We start from the raw sequence: 16,948 nt of genomic DNA, 5'->3' as shown, positions 1-16,948 counted from the left end.
AAGCGTAACACACGGACAGACGGACGGAAATACCGATTTCTATATACCCTCCCACTTTTCAAGCGGGAGTATGATAAAAATTGAAATTGAATAAATAATCGTGTCAATGTTGTATCTGACCGAATCCTGATTGACGAATTTTGAAGCGCAGAGAATATAAGGATTTTCGTTATATGTAAAATTTTAATTTCTCACAAATACGAAATTTATGCTGCAGCAGACAAGGATAAAGCATTTTTTTTATAGTGTGCCAAAATAAAGAGAAATGCAACTTTGCGGATCTGGATGGAATTGGGGGGGGGGGGGGGTCAAAACCCCCCTTAAGATATGTCTGAGAGAGAGAAAGAGATTCAAAATATTTGTTGTGCTTTAACCTAAGTACCGGTAATTGTCTCGTAAAGGCTACTTATTAAATTTATGTATGAAAAAATCGGTTGTTCAAATAAAATACGCGCCTGCAATATTGCGTGCACTGTTTTAATGTGTAGATTTTTATGATATATATTTTATTAATAACAGATCAAGTAATGTCAGTTTGTTGCCTCATAACATGAACATTGTGGTTTGCCGCTTGAGTCTAACTAAAGGGTTTTGTGTAGATATAACGAAATATGACGAGTTTAAACAGAAGTTCGAGCACCTAACACTTGTGCCGAAATGTCCGGGAATTATGAAAAAATAAGTTATGCTTGTGTATTATATACTTTATGTGTATTTTTATATAAGTTTACGTATTTCCTTTTCATTTACCGAGAAGTTCGGTAAAATAAAAGGGTAAATACGTTAAGTGCGACGTTTCTACGTCTGTATTCATTGGTATCTTTTCGAATAATTTAATGGCCCTTAAAAGGGCCGTTTATTGTCAACTCCTAGGAGCGACTCTTGATGGTCTTGCTTATTGAAAGCAAGAAGAGGACTGTTCCCGCCTCGTTGAAGTGGATCTCATCGGGAAGGTAATGTCTGGGAAATTTGACATCTATTCTGATGTAGGTTCGGCCAAGGATTTTCTTCATCTTATTGTTAACAGTTCTGCGCCTTGCATCAAACTCCTCACGCTGCAAAGGAAATCGAAATTTTCCTCTAGAAACAATCTCTGAGAAGAAAATCTCGGGTTGTCTGCAGCTGGGACTCAAGACTTTAATTTGGTCGAAAAGGCTCGTCAGACAGTCAATGACTGTTGACGCCTCGGCTCCACTGGAAATGTCGTTTCCCCCTAAGCACACTACAACGATGTCCGGGTTGTACCTCAACATCTTGGAGATGATATTTGGACAAGGTTGAGAAGCTGTCATCCCACCAACTCCAAACCACCCGACTTCAAATGGCATGACAAAGTCTGTAAAGCTTGAAGCTCGCTTCACGTAGGAGGAACCGAATACGGCGACTCTCATGGTGGCTATAAAATAAAATCACAAATTTCACAGTTATAACAAACTCGAGGCAAATTATGTAATTAAATAATGATTACCTTTTTTGTCATCTATGATTAAAAAGCAGTTATCAAATTTAAAAAATTGCTATTATATATGATCTTAAAAAATGAACTTTTTGAAGTTATACTAATTTTGCTTTGAAATCAATTACCGTGTCGATCATAAACGGCTAATTGGTTATTAATTATGCCTTAAACAACCTCAAACTTGAAGTACGCTGGGAGTTCAAAATAACTGTTAAACTATATCATCATTACTGCTACTCCTAATTTAAATTTTGTTCGTACATCAATAAGACGATTAACTCTCATTACCGCTTCATACACGAATTCGTAATCGATGACGCAGAAACTGAGTCCTATATTTATATATATAGATTAATCACAATGTTGTCAAAGAAAGTTGGAAATCTATTTAATTCAGTTTGTTATCGAAAAGTAAATACAATAGGACTTTCAAAAATTCCCGTGCGTGTAGATTTGAAAGACACAGCCCTCAGTAATGTGTCTTTAAGATAATAAAGTGTGGAGAAAACCTACCCAAATAACAATAAACCTGTTTTAAGTGATCAGGGAATACATCTCACATGCATGTCCATGTATAAGGTCATTGTAGCGATCTATGTATTCTACGAAGAGGATACGAATAGGAATAATAATTTAACCCCCCCCCCCCCCCCCCAGCCCAATAAAAATGTTTTAAAAAACCGTAACGACAGCCACTACAAATGTATATCGTCTGATGAAACACGACGAATTATCATCACGTTGAGTTTCAAACAATACATAATAGATTGGATTTAATAAATGGTTTCAAACAAAGTTATCAATGTCTTGATTGTAGGGAATTCAGAGAGACAAATAGTTCGCTGTCTTGATAAATAGCTTGTCCCAATATCAATAATTATCAGTAATTACAGTACTTGCAAAACGTCCATAGTTTGAAATGAAACTGGATTTTTTTTTTTCATGATTTAAACATATTAAAAGCATTCAGTGTACCTAAAAATAATACGAGCTTTAATATTAAACAACTTTAAATTAATGTTCATAGCATTTTGTTTGGAAAGGGGAGAAGTGTCTCGCTGAAAAAATTTTTACTTCGTTATGCAAGACCAAAAACAGCACTGCTTATCCGTGTTTGATCCCGAGATCAAAACGAATGAATAAAAAATAATAATATTACACGCACATTTCTAGAATATTTCTGACAATTTAATTTTGTGGAGGCTTTCAAAGTGTCCTGCCCTGTTTTTAATCTAGATTTTTTAAAATTGTTGTGCATCGATCATATACATGTACCAAGTTTTTAAAAGTTAATACCAGTTAATATTGAATAAAAATCACGTGACTATTGTTAGTAGAGAAATATTGAAATAAGGGTTGTCGGCAGACTTATAGTATATTCTAGGAGAGTTCTGCCAGTAAAACTGTTGCCCAACTTTTGCCACGTGGAGGCATCTCCTGTTAAGAGTCTTTTTTTTTTTTTTTTTTTTTTTTTCAATAAATAAATATATTATACTCTATTTAAATAAATAAATAAATAAATAGATATTTTTTTCTGTAACATGTTAACCTAGATTTGCGCGAATGTGGCTCCAACTGGAAACCAGCTCATAAGGAGACAGGTCGTACCACATTTTCCCTAATGATGTGTTTGGCGCGAATGGTGGCTCCAACTGGAAGCCTGATCAGAGAAAAAAGGCCATACCACCATATACTGACAGTGTTTGAAAATTAATAAATTAATAAGCACGATATTGAACGCGTATATACAAGGATATTTTTCACGTTTTATCCGTTACTTTTTAAATTTAAAATCGACAATATAATACCATCCGGCGATTGCTGTTGCCAGTATCTCGATGTAACCATTAATCCACCGGGAAGAAATCGGTCGCAATATATTCCGTAATTCCATCATTACTCCACTACCCGAACCCGACACACGGCCCAACTGACGAACAGACCAGTTGTGCCTTACGCCCTCTGCGAATACTGACCTACCTTCCAATAAAAACATGACATTTTCATTTAAGTATACTTTAGGACACAATTTATGAAGGGTGCCTAGCAAATGTTTGAAGTGTGTTGAAACCCTTATTAAAGTCAAAAACATGTTAAAATTTTTGTATATTACAAAGGATAAAATATGACGCTGAATGAAGTAAGGTAAATCAGTGAATTGCTTTTGGTTTACATTTTCTGTTTCCGGAAAAATTTGCTTACGAGCCCTGACATAATCACTTGGTGTAAACTTTTTAGGGGGTCGCACGTTAGACCTTAATCGGACAGGTGATAATACTGGTGGCTGTTTGTCTAAATTTGAATCGTTTATCCTATCTGTAATTGGAGATAAAGAAGGTGGAGATAAATAAAATGATGAGTTAAGACTTGGGGGAAATAACCTGTCTTTCTCTGTGGAGCTCAGATTGTTTGTGTCGGAGATTGCTGTTGGGGAAAAGCGTTGCAAAGTCGGCGTTTCCAATGTTGGCGGAACAGGAGAATCGATGTGGTCATTTGCAGTCTGAAATAATTCGTTGTCAGGAAACGAAGCCGAAGGCCCTATGTTTACATGGCTGACCGGAGGAGATAACGAACTGTCGTTGGTGGATAGGTGTAGGTGGAGAATCGAATCACTAGAATAATCTGTTAGTTGAGGTTCAAGTTGAACTTCCTGTAACGAATAGTGAGAAAAATCATTACTGTGAACATTGTTATTATCTGTGTTGTTTTGGTTTGAGTTGAGATCCCTGTTTGGAATACACACTGTATTAACATTATGAAAATTAACTTCATTAATACAAATATCCGCCTGCGTGCCCGGTATCGGTTCTAACCTTATAAAATGAAACTCGAACTCATGGCCTAAATAAATATGTAAAAGATTTTCCCTATTTTGACGATCAAAAGGCAAAATGTATCTTAAGTCTGACTGGGAGCTCGACACAATACCTACTGCGATATTAAATGCGTTCGCGATGGCCGTGATGCAGATGTGGTCGCCCCATTCGGTACCCAGTATGCCCTCTAAATAGGTATCCCAGTCTAAATTAGGTACAAAGTGTGAAAAGCGGTCGCCTGCCGGTGTTTCAGGGTTCTCGGAGAGCCAGTTTACCACGATATCTCTAATATCTTGCTGATTAAGGTCGATTTGTAAATAATTAGAGAGCGATTGTGCAACTGAATGAAAGAGACAGCTACCGTCTTTAGGAATATCCCCAACGGGAATTAAATTTCGTTCAAGCGCATTTCGAACCAAATCGTCATGGGCTGTATCGGTTCTCGAGAGGCTCGGTCCTTTAAGTTGGTTTACTAAATTATCAGAAAGATAGAAATCCGATATATGCGGGAAATTATGGGAAGGCAGTGAACAGGGAACTTTGCTTTCGCGGCAACAAAATTTATTTAATTTGTGTACACAGTTTGGATCCGATTTTCGGGAGCATTTCTCATTGTTACACTCGCACAACGGATCAAGCCTTAATCGATGACGTTTTTGTCTTTTTAACAGTTCTTCGGAACGTGAAATTGCTGCTATGTTTTGTACATTTATCCAACGCGACACCCCACTGGAAAACCTGATTTTGTAAGAGAACGCGTTGTGTTTTGTGCCGATTATTTTTCCCCTTTCGAATCGCGGCCTAGCTTTATTGTAATTTTTCCGAGTTTGGGATTTTACGAACACTTCGTCGCCCACACTATAGACACTAACTTGATGTTTTTTGAAATGGTGCTTTATCATGGTTTTTTCGCGTTTTTTCGATGCCAGTAGGGCTGCCTTGCGAATGGCGGACTGCTTTTTCAACTCTTTCGAAACATTATTTGAAACGGTTGGTCCAAGACGAGTAGACTTACGCACACGATTAGATTCCCGTCCGTGATATACGTAAAATGGAGAAGCCTTTAAAGAGGAGTGATACTCCTCATTGCGCAACATCGCGTATTTTGATAAATCTCGAACCCAGTTCGAATCGCTTGTTTTAAGTAGGTCGTACTTAAGCTTTGATTTCCAGGATTTATGAGACGATTCAATTTTACCTTGACTTTGCGGGTAATACGGTCGGCTTTTGATAATTTGACAACCCAATACCTCGGTCAACCGGGTTACCGAACCATGGAATTCGCGACCATTATCACATTGTATGATTTTCGGCGGTCCTTCGCTTTCATAAATGGACTCCAGCGCGTCTGCGATTTCCGTGCTTTCTTTCGAGTTGAGCGGGCGAAGCCATACGTAACGACTGAAAACGTCTAGAACCGACAAAATATACTTGTACTCTACACCGTTATAAAATTCCGTGTGTCGCGACATATCAACTAAGTCAATTTGGTGGCGTTCTTGTATCGAAGTTGCACGAATCGGTTTAAGAGGAGCAACGTTATCGAAAATTGGATTGACGGACTGCTTTTCGGGAAGAGATTTAAGAGAGGTTTGAACCTTCCGATGTGTTACGCCGCTGAATACAGATTTTAAGCGATGTCGAATTTTTCGTGAACCAGCGCCCTTACTTTCCTCGAATGCCTGTTTCGTCGCGGAACTTATTTCACTTAACCTTAAAACCATTTTACCATCAACCAAAACACGTTTTTCTTGAGCTCCGGTCAATGGGTTCAGGCAATTGGCAACAGACAAAGGATGATTCTTTCTCCAGCGACGAATCATCCTTGCCGCATTTTTTTCTTCTAGTGTTGCCTTTCTTTCGTTGACAGTCCTTGTTCCTGAGATGATATCTGAAAAAATAATAAAATCTTCATGTTAACGGTTAAATGGAGATACTGAGTCTACTAGTACGAGGGTTGTCCAAAAAGTTCGCCGGACTGGACTGTGTAGTTTATGTATATAAAATGTATATTTAGATGACGCGCGTAAATTTTTGTGCATTGTTTTGAATTTTTAAAATTAAATAAATTATAATTACTTAAAGATTGATGCAAGCTTTTGGAAGTGCGTTGCGCCTTAAAAAGAAATGTAGTGTGGGTCCAAGAACACGTGAACAAGTCAAAATCTAAATGTTTGACGTTATAATGAAATGTGGTGCCATATTTCTGCCCCCTACATGCAAGATAAATTATGTTAACATGCAACATGATTATGTAGACATGCAACATATTTATGTCAACGTGTTAGTTTTAAATTATGTTTACATGCAAGTTACTAATTTTATAAAAATATGATCAAAATATGGGTAAATTTACTTACTAACGCCTGTATCTGACAATTAGATGCAATATGCAATGTAATTATGTAGACATGCGACTTATTTAATTTTATGTCAACATGCAAGATAATTATGTCAACATGCGACTTATTTATGTTAACTTGCAAGAAAATGATGTCAACATGCAACTTATTTATGTCAACATGCAAGATAATAATGTTGACATGCAAGATATATATGTATGTTGATATGCAAGTTATTATCTTGCATGTTGACATAAGATTAAGTTGCATGTGAACATAAATATCCTGCATGTCTACATAATATCTCGCATGTAAACATAAGTATCTGGCATGTTAACATAAGTATCTCACATGTTAACATAAGTATGTTACGTGTTGACATAAATAAGTTGCATGTCTAAATAATTAAATCGCATGTCGACATAAATATACCCTGCAGTTGAACATAATTAACTCGCACGTCAACATAGTTATCTCGCATGTTAACATACGTAAATCGCGTCTTCTCGAGCTCATAATTATGCTGCACCATGCATCTATGAAGTCAGATACGGGCGTCAGCACGGTATTGTACCCATACTTAAATTAAATTCCCTTAAAAGATTTGTAACTTACATGTCAATATAATTTATTTTGCATGTAGGGGGCAGAAATATGCCACCATACATAGAAATTAGCTTAACGTCAGACTACCCCGTGCGCTCAATCTGCGATCTTTAATGACCCCGATTTTTACAAAAATATTAAGTTTCATGAAAAAATGAAATCATTCTGACCTGGTTTTTCATGAGAAATATTTTAATATACAATAAATGCATATAAAACCATTTATTTTCACAAAAACCTCATAGTCCACGAACTTTTTGGACAACCCTCCTATTTTCATGGAAAAAAACAAAAACAAAATAACATACATGTATTACTTCACACATTATAAATTATTTTGGTACTTTGGTCACATTAATTTGGTAATCTGGGTCGTTATAGGTCATATGAAACATAGACATGAATACATTGAGTATCACGCGGTAAAAATATATTTTCAGTAGTATTTTTCTCGTAATATAGAATGTTATTATATGAAATTTTATGACGCAGGCGTAAGTTATCTCAGTTCTTTAACCAATTTCCATAAAGCATCAAAAAATCGGCTAATTTAAAACAACTTGCTATCAGAACACTTGTGAATTATTTAAACATGATAAACTAAAGAGTATTTATAAACAAAAATAGTTATTATAGATGTAATTCAAAGTCTATTTTCAAATTTTAAACAATAAAATTTCAGCCATTTTAGATTTATTTTCATTTAAACAATAAAAGTATTTCATTTTTTAAACAACATCTGTTACAATAAATAGAAATTAGTATAATTATAGATGTAATTCAAAGTTATTTTTATGGGTATTTTAACGCCCACAAACCCACATTTTTACAGACTATTTTCATTTAAACAATAAAATGCTTTCTTTGTTTGTTATTACTGGAATTAACGGAAGCAGCTGTCGCAGAAAAAATACATAATTACGCGGGTTATGTATTTTTTTTCTGCAATAGCTGCGACCGTTAATTCCAGTAATAACAAACAAAGAAGGACAATTTATTGCTTACATTTATACCTGTTTAAATAATCATTTAAAGTAGGATTTAAAAGATTAATTATTGTATTAATGATGCGAACGTCTTTATACATTTCATTGGTGGAACAGTCACTACTCAAGAAATCTGTACAGGCGACATGCCTACTGTAGTTCATGCAGTGATTAACGCAATGGGTTTTCTTAAGAAATAAAGGAGAAATTATTCAGTGGATGTAAATATATCTCGGTAAACAACATCTAAATATCAGAAAAGAGAATACAGTGGTGGTTTCAGTTGGCAGGTATAAGTTAACGGAATTTTTCATAAATTAAACAAACAAGCATTTATTTTACAAAACGTTATTGAAGTTGTGATTATCATTAAAACAAGTTTATCTTTTAAAAAAGATAGGTGAACTAGCGCCGTAACAATTTTTAAACACAGGAAGGATCCGTGATCAAATGATTTATTCTGCTAAATTCTTTAATTTTTATCGAGGCTGGAAAGTGATAAACTAAAGTTATAATTGTTTTGTGAATAGTATTTTATGGACACATACGGGGTGTTGACCTATTGGAATTTTCGCGCAACGGAACATTTATGACCTTTACTAGAGAGGAGGAGACTGTACATAATATTGAGAAGATGCCGATTGAGGCATTGTATGAGCTGGTTTAAGTATAGAATTTCTTTGCAATATAGGGGAGTTAAAAGGAATAAAGAAAATAACTCAAAATGTATGTTATATAAAGAAATCCAGAGAGTTCCGAATGTGAAGATGTGAAGTAGCGTGGTCCTTTTTGGTCATCTTTGCCAAGAAATGTTAGGTTAAAAGCCAAACACATCAGATTTTTTTAGTATATGTAAATAATGGATTTATTCGTTACTTTTTCGTGTAAATTCGTTTTTCTGTAATTTGTAAAGTTGGCTGAATTGACCAATCAGAAATTAGAGTCTATCATTGGTTGTGCTAAGACGTAAAAAAAACTCCCTTGACTTTGTTTAGAACAATCATATAATGACTCAGGCTTTTCCGTCAGGAAAAAAAAAAGCACGGAAAAATTGAGCTACAACGTGATACAACGAAATTGTTGTCGTATGGTCTATCTATAGTAGTTTTCACAGTTTCCCAGAATGCACGACCGTGAAGCAGAGCATGCGTATTCAAGGAATTTGGACTAACGTTGTCGAGAGCGCTTGCAACAAAATGTGCAAATCCTTTATGTTTATTTCCGATCTCAATTTAATTGAATTCATAGTTATAGAATGGTATCGAACCCGATGGTAAAAGAAAATCAAGGAGATTATCAAAAGTGGGCTGTGAATAATGTAAAGCAATTCTGAATATGTTCTATTTCCAATACTGGAACCCTCCAAAATAGAGGCGCGTTTAGTCGTCTGAATGGGACAACAGGACGTAGGGTAGAGCACAAAACATGCCGATTTCAATCTAATTAAGGTATTCATTGTAATAATGAAGGGAATTTGACCAATTTTTAAGTAATTTTAAACCAGCTAAAACGTTAGAAAACGATAAAAGTGACCTTGACCTTATAGATTTTTATACTTATTGAAAAAACTTTATCATTGGTTTACTTTCAAATTAAACACTTGTTTTCCAGTGAGAATACCCTATTTTTGGTACAAATTAATCAAAGTTGCATTTAAGAAAAGTTTAATCTTTGCTATGTTGCCATACAGGGGCATCAGTGTTTCACAAACACATCTTGATTTCATACTTTAATTAAAAGGGTGTTTATGCATACTTCCACTAAGAGATTTCAGATATGAAGTCTTTATCTTTCTTGGCGAATGTTAAAGTCTGCGGACAATGAAACAAACAAACAAACAGACAGACAGGACAAAAACAATATATTCTCGGATCTATCGATCCGGGCGCATAAAAACATCCAGTTGTAACAGAATATGTCTTGTTTTTTTTTAACATTACCGTAAATGATGCGGTATCTTTCATCCGATATTGGTCTAATCGTCCCATCGATTGGTGCTCCTAAGGTCCTCCACCAAAGGGAAATGATGCTGATTATTAAAAGAAGCCTAAAACAGCAAAAATAGGACATAACTAAAAAATAATAAAAGGCAAATGATCTACATACTTAATAGACTCTCACTCGTTGAAAACAAACAAGTAAGAAAGAATTCTCGAAATCGGGTATTATCCGAGATTTCAAGTATAGCCAACGAAAGAATTCATAAGATATAAATAACAGATATTTCAGTACCAGTGATAATTTTCAACTTTTGCAGAATTGAAGTTGAGAAGCAAAGTAAAAGATGACGTGCGACGACGAACACAAACAGATAGCAAAAGGTCCTTGTAACTCATATGACCCACTAAAATGTTGTAGGTTAGCTAGGATAATGTAAAAATGTCATCCCTCGAAATGCCTTGTTGACATCGACTTTGCCTTGGTCAACGGTAGTTTTCTCGAGATGACATTTCCGCCGTAATAACCTAGCTAATCTGCAACAAATTAATTTTTCTAGCATCACTGGACTGCACAGGTCCATTATTAACACCCAAAAGGTTTTGTAAACCAAACATGGCTGTTATGATTTTCAACTCTTGCAGAATTGAAGCTGTGTAGCAAAGTAAAAGATGACGCACGACGACGAACACAAACAGATAGCAAAAGGTCCTTGTAACTCATATGACCCACTAAAATGTTGTAGGTTAGCGAGCAAAAGGTCCTTGTAACTCATATGACCCACTAAAATGTTGTAGGTTAGCGAGGATAACGTAAAAATGTCATCCCTCGAAATGCCTTGTTGACATCGACTTTGCCTTGGTCAACGGTAGTTTTCTCGAGATGACATTTCCGCCGTAATAACCTAGCTAATCTGCAACAAATTAATTTTTCTAGCATCACTGGACTGCACAGGTCCATTATTAACACCCAAAAGGTTTTGTAAACCAAACATGGCTGTTATGATTTTCAACTCTTGCAGAATTGAAGCTGTGTAGCAAAGTAAAAGATGACGCACGACGACGAACACAAACAGATAGCAAAAGGTCCTTGTAACTCATATGACCCACTAAAATGTTGTAGGTTAGCGAGGATAACGTAAAAATGTCATCCCTCGAAATGCCTTGTTGACATCGACTTTGCCTTGGTCAACGGTAGTTTTCTCGAGATGACATTTCCGCCGTAATAACCTAGCTAATCTGCAACAAATTAATTTTTCTAGCATCACTGGACTGCACAGGTCCATTATTAACACCCAAAAGGTTTTGTAAACCAAACATGGCTGTTATGATTTTCAACTCTTGCAGAATTGAAGCTGTGTAGCAAAGTAAAAGATGACGCACGACGACGAACACAAACAGATAGCAAAAGGTCCTTGTAACTCATATGACCCACTAAAATGTTGTAGGTTAGCGAGGATAACGTAAAAATGTCATCCCTCGAAATGCCTTGTTGACATCGACTTTGCCTTGGTCAACGGTAGTTTTCTCGAGATGACATTTCCGCCGTAATAACCTAGCTAATCTGCAACAAATTAATTTTTCTAGCATCACTGGACTGCACAGGTCCATTATTAACACCCAAAAGGTTTTGTAAACCAAACATGGCTGTTATGATTTTCAACTCTTGCAGAATTGAAGCTGTGTAGCAAAGTAAAAGATGACGCACGACGACGAACACAAACAGATAGCAAAAGGTCCTTGTAACTCATATGACCCACTAAAATGTTGTAGGTTAGCGAGGATAACGTAAAAATGTCATCCCTCGAAATGCCTTGTTGACATCGACTTTGCCTTGGTCAACGGTAGTTTTCTCGAGATGACATTTCCGCCGTAATAACCTAGCTAATCTGCAACAAATTAATTTTTCTAGCATCACTGGACTGCACAGGTCCATTATTAACACCCAAAAGGTTTTGTAAACCAAACATGGCTGTTATGATTTTCAACTCTTGCAGAATTGAAGCTGTGTAGCAAAGTAAAAGATGACGCACGACGACGAACACAAACAGATAGCAAAAGGTCCTTGTAACTCATATGACCCACTAAAATGTTGTAGGTTAGCGAGGATAACGTAAAAATGTCATCCGCCGTAATAACCTAGCTAGTCTGCAACAAATTAATTTTTCTAGCATCACTGGAATACACTGGTCCATGTAGGTAAACCAAACATGGCTGTAGGATAACGTAAAAATGTCATCCCTCGAAATGCCTTGTTGACATCGACTTTGCCTTGGTCAACGGTAGTTTTCTCGAGATGACATTTCCGCCGTAATAACCTAGCTAATCTGCAACAAATTAATTTTTCTAGCATCACTGGAATACACTGGTCCATTATTTACATCCAAAAGGTTTTGTAAACCAAACATGGCTGTAAAAATTTAACAAAACCTATTGATGATAGATATAAGAGAATACTCACCAAGATTAGATTATCAAACCACAATTTTTTTATACAAATTTTACAAATACTGCTTAGTGGGGCATTAACATTTTCTTTACATTATAAAAATATCACTCTTATAATACTGGAAATTGAAATAATTAATGCAAAGTAAAATTCAAACAATTATAGCATGTCTTACGTGGCAAAATTGGCAAAATTGGACAAAAAAACTCTTCTACTTAACAAAGGACAAGAGCCATCTTATGCATAAAATGGCCCTGTACTTGTATCAATTAATTAAATATCCTCCTCCTTCTCATTTCTTACATCAAAATAAAGCTGCTTTCATTTTCTAATAAAATAACGTTTTGGGAATCCAGATATTGAAAAACAGGTTTGAAAAATTGCAATGTTCTTGAAATTTGCAGAAAACGTGTTTTTGACTACCTTAAGCACAGAATTATAATATGAGCACAGCCCACGACGATCCAATGTTTTTTGATCTTCAGAAACAGAACTTCATTACGTACTTGCATATTTTGGATCAGATGTTGTGCTCATATGACTTCTTCGGAAAGAAATAATCATACATGGCACGCTCGTCTTTATTTTCTTTAGTCTCCGTAATCGCGGAAACAGCGTCAAAAGTCGAATTCAACCATGAAATGCTATGTGCTAAGTATTCCCAAAAATGTTCACAGATATGCTTGTAATTGTTTTGTATTCTTAGTCTCAGAGTTCTTCATTATATCATTTAAATTTTTCTCACCTACAACTTGCTAAAGCGAAAGTGAAAACGAGGCAGCTCGTGCAAGTCATTATTCGCTTTCAGCGGTCGTTATTAAAAAATAATACTTCGTATTGACCCATCATTGACCCATCAGATTACCAAATTTCACAAAGTTATATAATATAAAGGTTTATTAAAAAAAATTAATAATCATGGATTGGGTATGGTACTTGTTATCACAATCAAGTTCATATCCCAATTTTTTTTCTTTTACAATTGTTATTACTCGTCATTTTGACGCTTTATTATTAAGGGCGCGCTTAGGCTACACCTTACTACACGTGGTGTAGACGATTTACACCTGATAATCAAGTGAAATTGGGTGTAGTGTAGCAAATTCAACATGCACGTCAACATTTCAACCATCTGAGGGATCCTATTTGCAGACGATTTTTTAATAAAATATTTGTTGTGATTGTGAACATTTCTTAAGATCCATTTAAAACAAAACAAAATTATGACAAGAGGCCCAGGGGCCACATCGCTCACCTGAACAAATCGGCTAGGAAGAAGCACAAATCAGACCAGAACTGAAACGTTCACTGAAGGGAGGGGGCTTGAATTTTAATACTTCTTGAGATTGCCTTCATATTAATACAGCATATGACATTGCCCCACCCTACCCTTAGGAGTTATGATTTGAACAAATTTAATTCTACACTACCCAAAAATGCTTCATATAAATACTTGTATTATAATCATGATTACTGCAGATCCCAAAACCTTTATATATTTGTCTTGACCATTACATGGATTTTGGTAATTAATTAAATTACAATTACTTTGCAAATTAATTATAAATTATTACATTCAAGAATACACTGGTAAATAGTTCATGTATATTCCTTTACATTTATAAAAGATTATTTTACATTTTTTACAATTATATTATTAAAAGCTTCATACATTTTTCACCTCCAATACTTTATAAGTGTCTCCTAATATATCTCGCTTGAAGTGAATTTTCCTGCCATGCTAACAAATTTTTAATCAAGCTGAGGGTTTATCAAAAAGACGCTATAAATGTAGTTACTGACTAGATAGAAAGTTTACAGATGGTTTTACAATTCATGTGTTTAAATTTTGGAATCATGAAGGTTAAGCATTCCCATAAATAATGTGATAAATTTATGCTAAATGTACTTTTGATGCTTTAAAAATTTGCCTTTATATTTCACTTTTTTCAGCATCATAGGTTTATGGAGAGAAATATATAAAACCATAACGCTGTTGATAATCATGACTGCTATTACTTAAAGATGGTTATATAATATATTTTAAAACTATAGGTTTATTGTGGCCCACCCTCTCCCTGGGGTTTTGATTATTTGTGCCAAACTAGAATTTAAAGTAAAGATGATTCCACAAAATATCACTAATCATGGCTTTGAAGTACTGTGAAAAATGTTTATTTTAAAAGATTTCCCTATCTAGTCCAATGTAGAACTTTGATCAGCCATGTTGACACCCCCTTCCAACCCCAAAGGGTCATGATTTGAACAAACTTAAATATACACTACCTGAGAAGGATTTCACATAAGTTTCATCTTTCCTGGCCCAGTGGTTCTTGAGAAGATTTTTAAAGATTTTCCCTATATTCCTATGTAAAAATTTGATCGGCCACTGTGGCCCCACCCTACCCCCAGGGGTCATGATTTGAACAAAGTTGAATCTACACTACATGAGGATGCTTCCAAATGAGTTTCATCTTTCCTGGCCCAGTGGTTCCTGAGAAGGAGATTTTTCATATGTAAAACTTTAATCGGCCATTGTGGCCACACCCTATCCCCGGGGGTCATGATTTGAACAAACTTGAATCTATGTACTACATGAGGATGCTTCCACATGAGTTTTATCTTTCCTGGCCCAGTAGTTCTTGAGAAGAAGATTTTTGAAAAATGCCATTAATTTTTCACTAATTCACAATTATCTCCCCTTGGAAAAGGATATATATATTTTAACAAACTTGAATCCCCTTAACCTAAGAATACTTTGTGGCAAGTTTGGTTGAAATTGGTCCAGTGGTTCTTGAGAAAAAGATGAAAATGTGAAAAGTTTACGCCGACAACAACGCCGACGACGACAGACAACGCACAAATTTTGATCAGAAAAGCTCGTCAGGTGAGCTAAAAAGGCAAAGATTTTTTAAAAATTAAAGTTATTTTTTGTTTAATAATTTTCTTTAGTGTATCGATTCTAATTATCTCACTAGGATTCCGATAAAAAGTAGTCTCGTTTTCCCCAGACCCTCGCTCTCGAGATTTTTCTCGCTCGGTCAAAGTCTCGAGAGCGAGAGTCTGGGGAAAACGAGACTAGATAAAAAGGTGTTTAGCAGATTTACCGATGCCACGAGAGATAACTCCTTCATCACAAAATTTCACAAAAACGTCTATATATTTTGCCAGAAAACTACTATCAAAAGTGTTTTCCCCACCGATTTTATTTTTTAAACAAAAAGATGAAATATGTCTAGATTTAGTTAAGTGTGAATTATAGTCCTGATAAAAATGTATTAGAAATTACAGTTCTTTGTTTCTGACCTACATTCAATGGTTTATATTCCCCATTTTCAAAAGGTGAGTTATTTCCCCTGAAAGGAACTCTTTTACTGTGTTTAATACGCATGCGCTATAAATAAAGTTACTTCCGTGGACGTTCTTGATGAAAATATGTTCATGGTGTAATGCCGCTGTCATATGGAAAAATGTTATTGTTTTTGTGAATAAAAAGAAATCTTAACTGATTCGTATCTTTTTTAAATTGCCCACTCATAGTCCCTTTCTGGATTTGTATTAAACTGTATAGTAGTATAATAAAGCCACCCCCCCCCCCTCTTACAAAAAAAAAAACGAAACAAACTACTGATAAAATGCTGATACATATTCGAATAGGCCTTTTTTTTTAAACAAAAGCCAATTTTTGTTTTTTCTTCTCTGCATATCTAGGAATCTTTTGGAGACTGATGACATATACATCTACAGTTTTACCTTTGAAATTGCTGAATATACAGCAGTATAGTTCGTCTTCCGCGACCGATACCAAGAAACTGCGTTTTTGCTCGATTGTATGTCATAACATAGAACTTTTACTTACAAGAACACATTTGTTGACAATTAAATGCCTATTTCATTTGAATTAACCGTGTTTCCAGAGTTTTTTATTTGTAAAATAATTGATTCACTGTATAGTATTAAAACTTTGAATGGAATTCTAAATTTAATCTCATGTGCTCATGTAACGAAGAAAGACTAATAAAAATAACAACAGTACATATATTTATTTTTATTAGTTATTCTTTTTTGCAAAGTGTGTAAAAAACAATATCAGAGAGAGAGAGAGGGGGAGGGAGGGAGGGAGAGAGACTCTTGAAACCCCGTGTAACTGACAAACATGTATATCTGTGAAAAAATATATGTACCGTAATTATATTAAATTCACAATTAATAATTCTAATAATTTTTCATTTCCACAACTTTGGTTCATATCCAATTGTCCAACCCATTTACACATTCGTTCTCTGTACTTGTACGCACGAAACCCTCGTGCATCATCTCAGTGTCAATCAAATTCGCATGAAAGTTGATTTG

General features: G+C 35.2%; 1 protein-coding gene across 2 annotated transcripts; it reads right to left on the bottom strand.

The window, feature by feature from the left end:
• Positions 1-1,271: 1,271 nt before the first annotated feature.
• On the bottom strand, positions 1,272-10,230 carry LOC134261008 (uncharacterized). 2 transcript variants are annotated; one of them, XM_062743504.1, is made up of 3 exons: positions 10,150-10,230; positions 6,005-6,166; positions 3,000-4,109 (listed from the first exon to the last, which is right to left on the bottom strand). In XM_062743504.1, exons 2-3 carry the CDS (start codon positions 6,005-6,007, stop codon positions 3,234-3,236), a joined length of 879 nt encoding a protein of 292 aa, XP_062599488.1. In that variant the 5' UTR covers positions 6,008-6,166; positions 10,150-10,230; the 3' UTR covers positions 3,000-3,233. The 2 variants fall into 2 exon arrangements, with proteins under 2 accessions (XP_062599487.1, XP_062599488.1); XM_062743503.1 differs by lacking the exons at positions 6,005-6,166; positions 10,150-10,230 and adding an exon at positions 1,272-1,396 and having other exon boundaries at positions 3,841-5,964.
• Between the last annotated feature and the right edge of the window lie 6,718 nt (positions 10,231-16,948).

This window comes from Saccostrea cucullata, unplaced genomic scaffold (genome assembly GCF_032062105.1).
Source record: "Saccostrea cucullata isolate Sc308-1 unplaced genomic scaffold, CSIRO_AGI_Scuc_v1 ctg2904, whole genome shotgun sequence".
Classification (NCBI taxonomy): Eukaryota; Metazoa; Mollusca; class Bivalvia; order Ostreida; family Ostreidae; genus Saccostrea; species Saccostrea cuccullata.
Note: the sequence above shows the minus strand (reverse complement) of the source record. Positions and strands in the feature narration are given on the sequence as shown.